Source organism: Bemisia tabaci, chromosome 10 (assembly GCF_918797505.1).
Source record: "Bemisia tabaci chromosome 10, PGI_BMITA_v3".
Classification (NCBI taxonomy): Eukaryota; Metazoa; Arthropoda; class Insecta; order Hemiptera; family Aleyrodidae; genus Bemisia; species Bemisia tabaci.
In genome coordinates, this window is record NC_092802.1 from 15005346 (window position 1) to 15020169 (window position 14824).

The 14824-nt window shown below is 37.8% G+C and overlaps 1 protein-coding gene across 3 annotated transcripts in view; it reads right to left on the reverse strand.

Moving 5' to 3' along the window:
- inaE (inactivation no afterpotential E) overlaps positions 1–14824 on the reverse strand; it is a 245907-nt gene that overhangs the window by 11849 nt on the left and 219234 nt on the right. For 2 of the 3 annotated variants that reach the window (XM_019052478.2, XM_072305188.1), the window contains exons 6-14: positions 10325–10409; positions 9232–9366; positions 8219–8421; positions 7301–7547; positions 6345–6422; positions 5394–5620; positions 3666–3807; positions 2698–2930; positions 1033–1056 (exon numbers count right to left, since the gene is read on the reverse strand). In XM_019052478.2, the coding sequence (XP_018908023.2) occupies positions 1033–1056; positions 2698–2930; positions 3666–3807; positions 5394–5620; positions 6345–6422; positions 7301–7547; positions 8219–8421; positions 9232–9366; positions 10325–10409 (1374 nt within the window). The remainder of the gene's footprint in view (positions 1–1032; positions 1057–2697; positions 2931–3665; positions 3808–5393; positions 5621–6344; positions 6423–7300; positions 7548–8218; positions 8422–9231; positions 9367–10324; positions 10410–14824) is intronic. The other variant, XM_019052479.2, reaches the window with a different exon arrangement.

Consider the following 14824-nt stretch of genomic DNA (forward strand, 5'->3'; position numbering starts at 1 on the left):
CATGATCATTGTATGAGACGTTCCCACTGTTTTGAATGGGTTAAACGATTCAAAACTGGTCAGGAGTTCGTCAAAGATGAGGAGCATGGGAATCGACCCTCAACGGCAACTGACATTTGTCACGTGGAAGAAGTGCGGGCCAAAGTGCTCGAAAATGGTCGTTTCGAGCTTGTTGAACAAAGTAATATTTCTGAAGGCTCTGTACATACAATTTTGATAGAATATGTAGACATGCATCGAGTTTCAGGTACACTTGCCCCTTGATTGTTGTCCGTTGAACGAAAATCCAACCAAATGTCAATTTCCCGTTAGCTGCTTGAACGTTCTAACAATGATCCTACATTTTTGGATAGGATAATTTTCGGAGACAATACTTTAGTGCACGGCTACGATATGGAGACGAAACTCCAATCTTCCTTGTGGGTTGAAAAATGTAGTGCAAGACCGAAAAAAGAGAGACAAGTTCGGTCAAACGTAAAAATCGCAAAACACCCTTGAGGTTGCCTTACTTCAAGCCACATACCAACGAAGCTAATTAGGATTTTTCAAATTTGTGAACGTAGCGTTCTTAAATATATTTTCAGCTATCAGAAAAGCTCAAGAAAACGTAATTTGGACGCATTGTGGGCTAGTTATGACCAAAATCCGGTTTCTAATCTGACAGACCTCGTATTGAACAAAAAAGAAATTAAAAACAGTGAAAACAGTGAAAACACAAGGAAAAACGAAATAGAAACATTTATAACTAATAATGACCAACGAAACTGTGAAAACCCCCTTGAAAATTGAAGAGGGCTTTTGACTCTCTGACTCGCCAAGAAATACTCCCAAGATTTCAGCCGTTTATAAGACACAGACACATATTTATAAAAGTGATACTTTAGAGTATTTAACAGTTTCTATTTGAAAGTACTGTCATGCATTCACAAAGAGGGACACAAAAGATTTTTTAAGAAGAACACAGATCATTCCAAAACCCGAACGGTTATCCGTAACGAGGGCAACACAGCATCAGAAACATGCGTTGCTTACCTCCACCATGTTTCATATTTTTGCCTGATGAAGGAAAAAAAAAACAAAGCAGAAAATTAAAATACACACTTCTTGCATCCAAGGTGGAGCTACACCTTTACTGACTGTCAATCAATACTGAGGCTTGACTGAGGTGAATTTTGATCATCTCGAAACTATTGAGACATGCTAAGAGCTGGTTTATGCTCACGAGTCGTTGAGACACTGTCAGGCTTTTGGGCAACGTTTACTGAACTTCATTTAAAACTGTAAACTTGCCTTCTAAAATGAGAATTTCAGTTTAAAACTGAATTCTACCGCATGTTAGATAAAAAAACTAAGGACGTGTATCGAGTCATTACCTTGCACTTTACTTTTAGCTGAGGTTTCCAATTGAAAGAGATGTTACCTAGTCTTAAGATACTTGTGTACAAATGCTCAGAGCAAACTGCCGAGTGGCTTTCATTTTGCAATAAGAAACCACTATCTCTGGCTCTTCCATAAAAGCACCTTTCTGCATAGGAGATTCAATGGCTTATATGTTGTTTCTAAAATTAGCTAGAAATAGTGGTTTCTTATTGCAAAATGTAGTCGGAGTATACATACGTCTTTTCTGCAGAATTTTGATGTCATTCTGAGCCTTAAAAACTTCACTTTTCAAAAAAGGTCACAGAAAATCACACCAGCCTTTTAATTTTCAGGCAATGAGCAAACTCATTTTTAGCAATACATCAATTAATCTGTCAAATGACAGCCAAAAAAGGAGTGGATCCAATTTGGATTTGGGATGAACAAAATTTTATATGTATGGATAATCTTTTCCCTTCCTTTAGCCAAGAGGTTAGACTGACAAGATTGGAGAAAATTCTATCAGGTGGTTTAGGGAATCAAACTGGTTCAAATAACATTAAACCTTACGCAGTGTTCAGAGATTTTGGGAACCATTTTGAGTGATTGAGTCTCAGAAAAAAATATATTTTGAAAAAGCTCCTGGGAAACTGTGAGGCATATTCTCGTTGTTTTCTTATGGTGTAGTTGAAACCTCCTTCTGCGTTATCTTTTTTTTAAAAATGTTTTTGTTTTGTTTTTAGGCCGGAGGATCTGACTGAAGTTTGTTGATGGCTGTCACTTATTAATAATTGTAGTTTTTAATGAGATATCGGTCAACAATTTTCTGTACAGATTTGGTTTTTTCTATGCCAGTAAAAATTTCATTTAAGGAGAGTTTAGTGTGGGCAAAGGAATCAAGTCTATACTGCTGACGACAAGCTAAAGCAGTCAAGCGCTTGCAGCAGGCCTGATTTCTTTGCCCGCACTGAACTCTTCTCAAATGAGATTTTCCCTCGCACAGTAAAAAAAAATCCGTGCAAAAATCGTTGACTGATACCTCATGGAAACTGTAACCATTATAGATATTCATTGCCTAAGTTTATATTTCATGAAACTGCAATTAAAGCACGGATATGGGTACTTTTAGTGTTATTAATTCAAAACATTGAAAATTAAACTTCAAAATAGAAAAGCTCTCAGCTTCAAAATGATTTGCTGCAAAAAAGCTGCCATCTTCCTAAGCAATTAAATTAGTAATTTGCATTATATAGGCAGCAAAGCTAGCATAATATGCGCGAGAAAAAGTTTACAGGGCACCTATCTCTTTAATCTATTCTCAAAGCTGTGGAAACTTACTCTTCTTTCGTTGGATGGTGGCGGACAATATGGATGATTTTTCCAGGTGGGAATAGAGGTTGATGGAATGACAACGATATACTTGTATCGTTCGGCTGGTTTGCAAAAGAGCGCACAGCATCTTTTTCCCGTTGATATTCCTTCATTGTTGCGCTGTCTGCTCTTAGTTCGATGGCAGAGGTAGGCATGGGGGCACAGCCGCAGCATACAAAGCTACATACGATCGTTTTCCACTTGAAACAAACCAAGATAAGCCTGATTAGTCGATTCAGTCACATGTAGTATACTCAGAAATTTTTAACAGATATGACTCTGCATAGAGAACCCAAGGTATTCAGCAGCAGCCAGTGTTTTGTTTCTATGTATTTGATATGATTAATTGAATTCTATAAGTAGCAATTTGGAGAAAAACTGGGGTGAAAAGTGAATTTTCTAGCATTTTTGTAGGCAATATCTATTAGATATGTTATAACATCTGATTGGTGATTAAGACAGAAGAAAATACTACAATTCCTCCAAATACAACAGCATGCGCTGCAACATCTACACACACATAGCACTAGTCCCATGTTCCTAAGAGAGAACGCATTTGAGAATGTAGAAAAGTTCACTTTCTAGCCCCACTTTCCTTGACATTCACATATAGAGTTTTAGATTTGAAAATTTTATCGTGCTCAGGCGATTTTACAGAACGTCTTGTCAAGTAATGACAACGAGTCATTACACAAGAGGATGATTCATGAATTGATTTATGATTTTTCAAAGACTAAATCGTTATGAATTGACGCAATTAAACATACTTGTCTCTGGAATTTGGACTTGGGGTTGCGTTCTATTGTTATTGTTTGAACCATTGCAAATGAACGTGTTGAATATTGTAAGAATAAGGTAGCCACTCAATCAGTCTATTGCTGGAGATGACAAATATAGACATTCTCTCCTGATATCTCAAAGTACAAACAACTTACCTTTGGATCTTTGCTTCTTTTGATAGCATTTATCAGATCTGCTCTGAGTGCTTCCATTTGATGAAGACCTATCCGAGGAACCACATCCTTTCCTAATACTACGGAGGTAATAAATGATTTTGTGTATTCTACAGCAGGCAAACTAAGAAAAAACAAGAAGAAAAAATCCAACATGAGTATGTTGGAAAAGCGTGCCGAATAACTGAAATGTTGGACAAATACCTCTTATTTTCACGTCTTTGCTTTTTGCATCAATTGGTACTTTTTGCTAAATTTGGGAGAAAATATTGATTCATGAACGTTGAATGTAAATTAATTTTAAAGATTCCGTCCAATTATCTTGATTTTAAGCTGATATGCGGCATTTGCGCACGACCGTGATTTGGGCGAACTGCCGTGCATCGAAATCGCGTTCAGTTAATCTCTTTGGATTTCGAACTGTAACTTCTCTCCTATTCGGCCGATTTGTACAAATGAGGTCTCTTTTTATTTGTACTTCAACGGAAAGTAAAGAAAAACTCGCTAAATAGACGGAAAACAATTTTTGAGAAAATTTGGTGGATCCTGGCATCACGTGAATGGTTAACCGGTTAATCGCCTCGCCGTCTTTTATTGCCTTGCTCGAAACCGGACACCCAAAGCTATATCGCGAGATAACTGTAGTGGTTTAAGTGGATTTCGGCAGGGGCCATGGTTAGTACATAGTATAATGAGTCACGAGGCTCATCACAGATTGCACTTACAGTGCAAGACGCTCATTGGCTATAGAGTTTTGGCGGGAAAGAGGGTTCTAGAGTTGAGTCCTCCGAGCGTAAGAAAGCTCCTATGAGGTTTCTGTCAAATTGAATAATACGGTTTTGACAGAAAAATGTTCTCAAGGGTTTCCAATTAGCAGTTCATTAGATTTTTTGGTAAAAGACCATCAGGGCTTGACAGTGTAATGGTTCGAAGACAAAGAAACGGGTGCGAGGAAAAAAGTATTTGGACGACCCGTTGAATAGCATTGGTTGATCTGTGTGCTGTACTATGGTACATCCGAGTGATTTCAAAAAGCGAGCCCTACTGGCACGCTTAAAATCAATACAAGCCACAAATATCAGTACAAGATAGTACAGTGAAAGCTCGCTAAGTCGAATTGTGTAGGGACAGATGAAAAATTCGACTCAAGCGACAATTCGTCTTAACTGATACTCCACCAAACTTATGGACGTTTCTAGGGACGGAAAAAAACTTCGACTTAATCAGTACTTCGTCTTAACCGTAGTTCGACTTAGCGAGCTTTTACTGTATTAGGTAGAAGCAAATTCAGAAATGTTTTTGGAAAGGATACTGATGTAACATAACGGTTAAGAATAATAAAAGGTGTGAAATATGCGAAACCTTAGATATAGAAAATTCAACCAATATTCTGGTAGTTTTTTAGAACAGACTGGAAGAAAATTTCATAATTCTAGGAAATGTGTATGCTTCTGCAAATCAGTATTAAAGAAGGTAGTATTTAATCAAAACCATCGAGATTACTTTTTTTTTTGGTTGAATGGGTAAAACATATGACATGGATATTATTATATTATAAATATATAATTTCAACACTGCTGATGGTTTTATAAAATCATTTCCGTGAGTTCGAATTATCCTAATTAAAATAGATAGTCCAAGAACTCTCTCTGTAATGAGTGAAACATTTATGAAAAAAGATGAAAGTTAACATTTGAATTGATGACAAACCTAAGCAAGCCTCCTGGAGGTGAAAAAGAATAACAGTGGAGATCTGGATACTTTGGCCTCAGAAGGATGGCTAAGATTGCTGCCGTGCCTGCTCCGAGTGAATGACCCACTAACACCAACCCGAAATCCTTACCCTCGGCTTTTTTCTCACATTGTGATTTCGCTTTGTTTAAAATATCTTCAGATTCTAACTTTTTCTTGATATATTCTGCTGCATTGACCATACCCTGATATCAAAGAAGACAAAACAATTAAAAACAAGATGAAAAGGAAGAGCCAAAAATTCTGAGAGAAAGAACTGAAAAGAACTGTTCGGGATTTCCATAATTTCTTCATTATCTGATTCCCTGACTCCGAAATTCTAACATTCTGACTTCCTCTAACTTTCCCTGACATTCACCAAAAACCTCCACTTAGATTTATTTTCTTTCAATTACACTGGCTTTTGCTAAATGATGGATGAAATGTTCACTTCTAGAGATTCAAATTAAGGAATAAAGGACCCAGTAGTTGTTTGCGTTCTCTCGAATGGCACTGGCTGAAGTATCTGAGCCAACACACCACACTACTCCCAAAATTCCCTAACTTCCTAGGTTTTTCAGGCTCTGACTATTGCAAATTCTTGGAATTTATGTATAAACGATTCAATTTTGCAAAAAATACGTGTTTATGCCAACTTAATTTTGAGATCCACTCCAGAATAAAACGCAAATCATTTAAAATAGCTTTTCGGATAAATCCTGGAATTTTATGATAAATAAGGAAAAAATTATTCATGCGTACAAATTTTGTTAAAATTATTAAGACAATAATTGATTTGGGTAAATATCTAAATTTTTTTTTCTTTCTTCTTTCATCTGGTTTGAAGATAGAATCATCAATTTTCAAACAAAGAGGTCTGATTGTACTCAATTTCACTTCTTCTAATCCTAGAAGGAATACAAACATTACCTTGTGTCCAAGCCAATCATCCTTGGGTGGATCTAAGGGTAAACATTCACTTTCAGCATTCAAATCTGTTATCACATCCTGAAAAATAAGATAAAACATTGAAAATAATTCATTTATGTGTTCCTGACTTTGGCCTGTCAGTTATCTGCTCATAAGAAATAAAGGGAGAGAGGGGGAGAGAGAGAGGGGGAGAGAGAGAGAGAGAGAGAGATAATATAATCTGTTTGAGTTAAATCCCACTCTGAATGATACTGTGAAAGTCTTTGCAGTATGAAAATTTGACAGCCTCAATATCAGTGCTTGGTTCGGCCATATTAGACGTTGTTTACGCTTTGGAGAGCACACGGTGGGGAGGAAACACTGCTTTTTGAGAAACTTGCCAAAACTGTTGTAGAGCTCGATTTGATTCGAGAGGAATCTGGTTTTTCATGTGTGCAAGAATTCAATTTTTCCATAACTAATACTGAATAAAAATGTCACAGTTAGGAATTTATTTCAGTGATTTTTGTTCAATCAATCAATTCAAATTAAGAGGAAATATGTATTAGAATGCTTAAATTCATACTTGCTTGGTGACCCATTTCCATACGTTGATATTAGGTTTCCATAATTTTTTCTTTTTCCAATTCCATGACTTTTTCCTGATTTTCCCTGACCTTTAAAAAACACTTTCACTTTATTTTAGACTTTTAACTATGCTGACTTTTGCTTAACTTTGGACAACATTTCCACTTCTAAAGACTCAAATTATGGAAAAGGCACTCAAAAATTGTTTGCGGTTTCTTGGCTGATGCTGACTAAGGCTGCGGCGCCTCCATGCAACTTGCAAAATTCCTTAACATTTTTTGCGCATTCCCTGACATTCCAGATTTTTTAGACTGCCAGAAATTCTGTAAAAGTAACTTTTTAATTTGTTCTTCTCGAGGAAAAACTGATCCCTGGACCAGGAAACTTACTTTCATTGACCAGGTACCCCGAATACAGATGACTATTTTCTGTTTGGTGTAATCAATGACTACAAAGAATGGTGTTTCTCCTATGTCAACATGGTATGTTGCATAAACAACATCAATATCTCCTGAGGCAACCATATTTTTGAACGCAGTATAGTTGCAGTGACAGCAGTTATCTTCTATGATGACCGGTTCGTCATCGTTGTCTGGTTTTGCTCGATGCCACCAGCAGGACGGAAGGCAGGAACACCTGATGAGAGAAAAAAAAAATTAGAAAATACCATACTGAAAACGCTCCTTCCTTACTACTGTGAAAAAAAGTTCAAAATTTACACATTTTCATGGCAGGTGTCTTTAAGCTTTATGGCTATATTTATAAAAATTGCAAAAACTTCAATGACACCAATTGCTCCAGACAGCGAAATATTGCAACTGATATTCAGAAATGTTTCTGCGGTACCTCTTAATCCGCAGGATATGAATATAACCTTTGCACTAGTGCTACCATAAATTTGAATCCATTGTCATCAAAAATTAAGACACAATTATGTAACAAGTGCAATGGACCACTGAACCATGGGCAAATTTACACATTATTATGTATGTTTTTTCATCATTTCATGTAGAACCTGATTTGTACAACAAAAATTCTTTTCGGTGCGAAGAAAAGTCTACATTTACTTCAAGGAATGATGTCAATTTGTTCTCCTTTAAAAAAATAACATAGAGGCGGATATTTTCAGACGCCGCAAAAGAGTTATGTGATTGCAGACTCACACCATCAAAACAAGGCAATCTAACAAATTTGCCCTGACATTTACGTCATTTTCCCTGACGTTTCCCGGTTTTCCCTGACTTTTTAAAATTCCCTGACATTTCCCAGTTTTCCCTGACTGTGGCGACCTTGAAAAAATGACTTACTTTAGTTGAAAGCAAAACTTGCAGGTGTCAGGAACAGTATGGGTGATAAGGAACATAGGCCAACCGTAAGCGGCTAAAGCATAATGCATATAATGGATCACAGTCTGAAATAAATGTACGTGGTTTTCGTCACCAACAGCGACAAACTTCGTATTTGAAGTGACGGCTACACCCGAAAGGTACTCAAACGTTTCATTTTTACGCTGCAACAGAAAAGTCATTAAAATCAGATGATTCATTGGAAAACCATGTGTAGAGAGACAAATAATTACTCAAAAATATTTTCATCGGGTTGTAATTTGAATAAGATAAGAGGTTCGAGAGTTTGAGCTCTTCTGCAGATGTCAGAAGTTTAAAAAACCCTGAATAAACTCATGATCAAATTCTTGTTTCGAAAAAAGCCAAACTCAGAGATTAAATTTTTTTTTACGGAGCAAAAAACTAAGTCCAATAAAAATTAACGGGAAAAAACTGTGGCCCGAACTGTATGTAACAAGCTGGTAAAATATTACTGGCTACAATATTTTGCAAAGAAAGCAAGGCCGAAAAGTTACAAAAAATTTCAAAAGGAGTCACACAATTTTAGAGCTCTAAAAATTTGCAAGAGTTTTTATAAAAAAAAAAAAATTGAATTTAAAAAAATTAACCGAGTACTTAGAATACTTTAAAAAAAAAATTACAATGATGGAGTCTTCTCCCGACCCACTGTGTGATTTAGGAAAAATAAAACTTGAAGATCTTAGTTGTAAGAATTAAAAGAAAACAAAGTTCAGAATAATGACAAAACGAGAGTAGGAGATAAGATATTAATGGGCAGAAAATTCAAGTTTTATTGAAACTCCCAAAACATCAGGAGAGTTTAGAGCGAAAATCATTATAAAAGTTACTCTTTCTCTCTCCACTTGGGAGAAATCAATTTTCCCAGTTACACGACTAGGTCAATTTGCCCGGTTCAAAACAACTACTAATTACACTAATTATAACTTTGAGATAAATATAAAAGGGTGGCGTACTTCATTGACAACAGCTTCTCTTTCAATTTTTTGGAATTTGCGCAGCAACACAAGACCAGCGATTACATCTGATGGAACAACATCTAGGTCTCTAAAAAAGTCTGAAAGAAGTCTGGCAATATCCGCAAAGGAATTCTGGAAAAGATATGGAGAGGAAAAAAAGTATTAAGACATTGGAACTGGATGCCAGTACGGTCAAGAGGGTGTTTAATCTGATGATATCTCTTACACAAAGTCCAGACGGTAATGTAATATGCAGTTAGAAATCCAGAAAATGTTTAAATACTTACTTAGATGAAACCTAAGACCTCTACTTTAGAGAAAAAAATTGCCGATTGGGATACTTATAATTTCCAGTGTAGTTTATGGAAATGCCCACCGATCATCATCATGTGTTTCTTTAACATCCATTTTTTTTCTCCGTTAGTTGAAGTTTTTACGACCGAACTCACTCAAAGGATCAAATGTTTCATTTGCAAAAAAGAGAAGAAAAAATTCACTTATTTGCCTGACGCTTCCGACAAACGTGATACGTGACACGACACGTGACATGACATTGAAGTTTTAATGCAACTATTAGTGCTCTGAGATAATGCATATTGCATGCATTAAAATTGAAGGCGCACATGCCTGTCCGTCTTTTACTTCTGTCACTTTCACATCGACGATGCATGACTCTTTGTCACTTTACATTTTTTCGCAATAATACAAGAAGGAGATTACCCCCCGGATTGACCCATTTCATTGGTTCAACACATAGTTTTAAGAATCTACAAAAAGCGTTTGACACTCCAACAACATTCTTCTGACTTGCGTTTTTCAGCGTCATTTTCTAGACGTCCAGATCTGCGGGGTTCTATTCCTCGGCTGTTAGCGGTGCATTATTCGTTCACAAAAATTGGAGGCCGAAATTTCAAGACGTTCCTTCAAACTTATTTGCTATTTCATTTTTTTTGAGCCCTTCTGACACGATTTGAAATCCTCCTTCTACAATGCTCACTAGAAATTTTAAACGAAAAATACTCCCAAAAAAAGATCCAATTTTGGGCTTTGTGATTGAATAATATGGAGCTTCAAAAATATTGATAGTTACCTTATTCCTGTCATTGTTTCCCATACAACAGAATAAAAGTCGACATCTATGGTCCCAACTATCTTGATACGCTCTTATCACCTTCCTATAACAGAAAGAAAGAAAAGAATATTAACAATCTGACAAGCTTACTCTAGTTTTTGTTGGAAGAACCGCAAAGTCTTTTGGTTACTCCGAACCAGCATAGTGGTTGACACTTGTTCATTTCTGGCATCTAAACCAAACTAGACAATGGGACCAATGGAGAAGGAATGAAACTTAGGAGTTTTTACGGATCCATTCCATGTGGAAATATTGGAAAAAAAAATGATGGACGTTCTGAGCAAATGAACATTTACACAGATCCTATGGGTCTTACAGTGTCCATACTCTCTCTACAAAAGCACTCTCATGTGCTTTGGTTTCTTTCTGTAAAATTTATTCCGAACTGAACCGGATATGAGGACAAGGACGAGAGTCTCATAGTTCGTCGCCTTCTAGATGAAAGAATGTGAAGTATACATACATTTCAACATTGCAAATTTTCCTCCCACAAATTGTACTTTTACTAGAAAACTGTTGAGTTCTTTACAGAAAGTTCCACTGCTTTTTCCTCTCAATATAAAACGCGAAAGTAAGCAGAATTTTGGATAGAAATAAAACATGAGTCATGAAAAATTGAACCGAATTAGGATCGTATTCATTGTCGCTCCTTAAAAAGCTCATTTCTTAGGAGGACCAAGGTGATTCGATGGACGCGATATTTTGTGTCAGAACAGCATGCGATATATCGCATCAACTGGTTCCATTTTTTCAGCTACTCGTCATTTTTCTCCAATTTTGAGATCGCAATTCTGTTGTCAAGAGACTAGAGCACTCACCAATTTTAACACAGAAATTCAACGTAATAAAGGCGTGGTTTTTTTAGAGAGAAAACATCACATTCGAGTGCAGTTTCGATATCAGTATCGAATGGAATATTTTCTCTCTGAAAAAACCACGCCTTTATTACGTTGAATTTCTTTGTTAAAATTGGTGAGGGCTTTAGTCTCTTGACAACAGAATTCCGATCTCAAAATTGGAGAAAAATGACGAGTAGCTGAAAAGATGGAGCCAATTGATGCGATGTATCGCATGCCGTTCTGACACAAAATAAGGCGTCCATCGAATCACCTTAAAGGCCACTTAAGGAGATCCTTAACATATCATCATCAAAACGATAATTTTGACGGATCTCGAGTAAAATTCGACATTTTTTGGGAAGCACACCCTTGTGAGGGATTACGACGACTGAAGTGCTTGTACGAAAAAAAAAATGAATACGGAGGAATTAACAACTTTCTATATTTTCCTCCGATGGGCCTGTTGCAAACTGCAGCTTAGTTAAAAGATTACTTGTTCCTCATATAAAACTACTACTTGGATTGCATTTTGCAAAAAGGAACCACTAGCATTGCAATGTTGCTAAGATTGTGCAACTTCTTTTGTCTTGGAGGAAAACCTCGATTATCCCTCAATAGTCTCTATTTTACCCGCTAAAAACGTAAATTTAAGACAATAATAATTATTTAGATGGTAATTATTACCATCTAAATTTCATAGTTTTTCACAATTTCCGCAATTTTATTGCAAAGGATGAAGTTGCACAATCTTAGCGTCATTGCAATGCTAGTGGTTCCTTTGTGCAGAACGCAATCCAGTTGTTCCTCGTATAAAACAACTACACGGTTTTCACCGTTGGCAACGCGGGGAAGGGATGGTGATTCCAACCTAGATTCGGAGTGGGTGATGCGTGATGCCTGACGTGGCTCCGCGTCCGCGGTCGGGTTCGACTTAAGTCGGATGAGCGGACCCGCCGCGCCACGCCGTCGCGACGGAAAAGCTAAACATGCAAATGGCAAAGGCTTCTTCTCGGCGACAAAGGCCATGGGGCTCATCCACGGCGCGATCGGGGAGGGGGAAGGGGTCGGCGAACCCGCACAAGGTTGTCGTTTTGTCCACAATACTCCCAATGGAGATTCTGCATGTGTGAGGAATTTGCGATTTGACTGTTGATTCCTGGATAGCCCCTCAAATTTTGCCATGCTTTAGCGATGAAAGGCCTGTTGCATGCAAGAGATACAGCCGCGCGAATAGACTTTTTAGAGGTTAAATGACACGAAAATTACGATGGTCACATTAAAAAAGTCTGAAATACACTCCTTACTGCGCAATTTGCGTTGTTAGGAACGCGCTTTTTCAAATTTCCCGCGTCTGGGGGCAGTTTTCTAATCACCGGAAACGAGCAAACGGCGGGCTCGGTGATTTCCGGAAGATGCCGAGTCGTTGTTGTTGTTGTTATTTTTTCCTTCAGTTTGTTTACAAACCCAACGTGATCTCTTATAGTGGTCCATATACGCTTTATGCGGTAACCAAATCGATCAACTTTTAAATATCCAACGCAATCCTTCTACATTTCATTGCACGATATCACGAGCTCCGATTTTTAGGTTATGTTGTCAGTTTTAGTTGACCGGAAATAGCCGCGAGTTGCCGTTAATTGTTTCCGTTAGAAAACTGCCCCCAGACGCGGGAAATTTGAAAAAGCGCGTTCCTAACAACGCAAATTGCGCAGTAAGGAGTGTATTTCAGACTTTTTTAATGTGACCATCGTAATTTTCGTGTCATTTAACCTCTGAAAAGTCTATTCGCACGGCTGTATCTCTTGCATGCAACAGGCCCATTACCGCATGTGTTTGGCGCAATGCGTGAAGTATTCTCGCACTCTTGTAGGCGCTAACATGCGTCTCGCGCCGCCGACTAGCGACCGCACTGTGTTTGGCGCAATGCGTGAAGTATTCCTGCAGTCTCGTAAGCGCTCAAGCTTCTGGAGAGGAGAAAATCGCAAGTAATGGAAATGTTGCATGTGTGAGGAAATTACGATTTGACTGTTGATTCTTAAGTAAAAGTTCGCGAGAAACACGATGGTGCCACTGGTTTCTCTGAAATCAACTCCCAAGCTCAAAAAAAGCTCTCAAGTTGAGGAAAAAATGGAGGGGATATCCCACGCTATCCTGAGAGTCCACCTCTACATCAAGACAAACTCTCCATGCAAAGATAGGGAGCAAATACATTAGCAGGGTTGCCACTTTATTTGGGACTCCACAACTGAAAACACGGCAACCCTGCTAATTTATTTACTCCCTATCTGCGGATGGAGAGTTTGTCTTGATGTAGAGGTGGACTCTCAAGGTAGGGTGGGGTATCCCCTCCATTTTGGCCTCAACTTGAGAGCTTTTTTTGAGCTTGGGAGTTGATTTCAGAGAAAACCAGTGGCACCATCGTGTTTCTCGCGAACTTTTACATAAAAAGTCAACGGTCAAATCGCAAACCCCTCACACATGCAACATCTCCACTTGGCAACGCCGGATTCCCTCCATATAAACCTATGTTAAATGATCGATACATTTCCATGGGTTTAAATGGAAAAACAACGTTGCCAATTTGTTGGATCCGCCAATAAACACGATCCTCGATGTAGGACATCGCGGATTTCTGACCACATTTAATTTCATGAGAAAGAGCGGAGATATTGAAACGTCGCACTTGAGTTACGTGTGTGTTTTGACTTCCATCTAAGAATTATCAATCATGCAATTTGACAATAATGGTCTCGCATTTGAGGCTATACCGCATCGCTTCAAAATCCGCCGAAAGACTAAAGTCGCGACACACGCAAAGAGATATGTTCATGGCATGGCTGCCGTACTACAAGATAAAATACGCTCGTATTGAGATGGTCTGTGGCACGTAAAAAATACAAGAGACTGTAGTCTGCATCTCTTAATACCAGCCCTTGTTCTACTGTGTTAAGAAAAAACGTCATACGAACATTCAGGATGCAACGCTTTTCGTCTATGCGTGTTTGCCTTCAATTTAGCAGGTATGCAATGCGCATTCCTTAGAGTTCGAACAGTGGTATCAAAAATTCGCAACGGACGGAGGACAAGTAGAGAAGATATATCCTGCCGTGCCAGGAAAAGTGTCGCATGATCCTTCAGGGGTTGCCAATTTTCTTTTAATAAAACATGAATTCTCAGGAAAATCTTAAAGTGTTTTTCTTCGAATTTTTCAGAGAATTTTCTTGCGATGAGATCGAAATTATCTAAAAATTTCAAGAGAAGATATTCATATCTCTCAGCTCCCATTTAAATCCCCCATCTCAAAATCTCCACTCCCATTTTATGTTTTCGGAGAGAAAAAATTCAAGTATATAACTTGAAATTCCTGCGGAACACTCTCTTAATACAGCGAAAAAAATCAAGGATGCACTGGAAAAAAAAAACACATTGGATCTTGAGTCCAGACTCTTTAAAACATCGACAAGAAAAAGTACTCTTGATTCAATCGAAATCTAGCTTAAATCAAGAACAAAGCCTCTTAATTTAAGCGGATTTCGTTTTGATTCAAGCAAAAATCCGATTGAATCAAGAGTATTTATTCTTGTCAATGTTTTCAAGAGTCTGGACTCTAGATCCAATG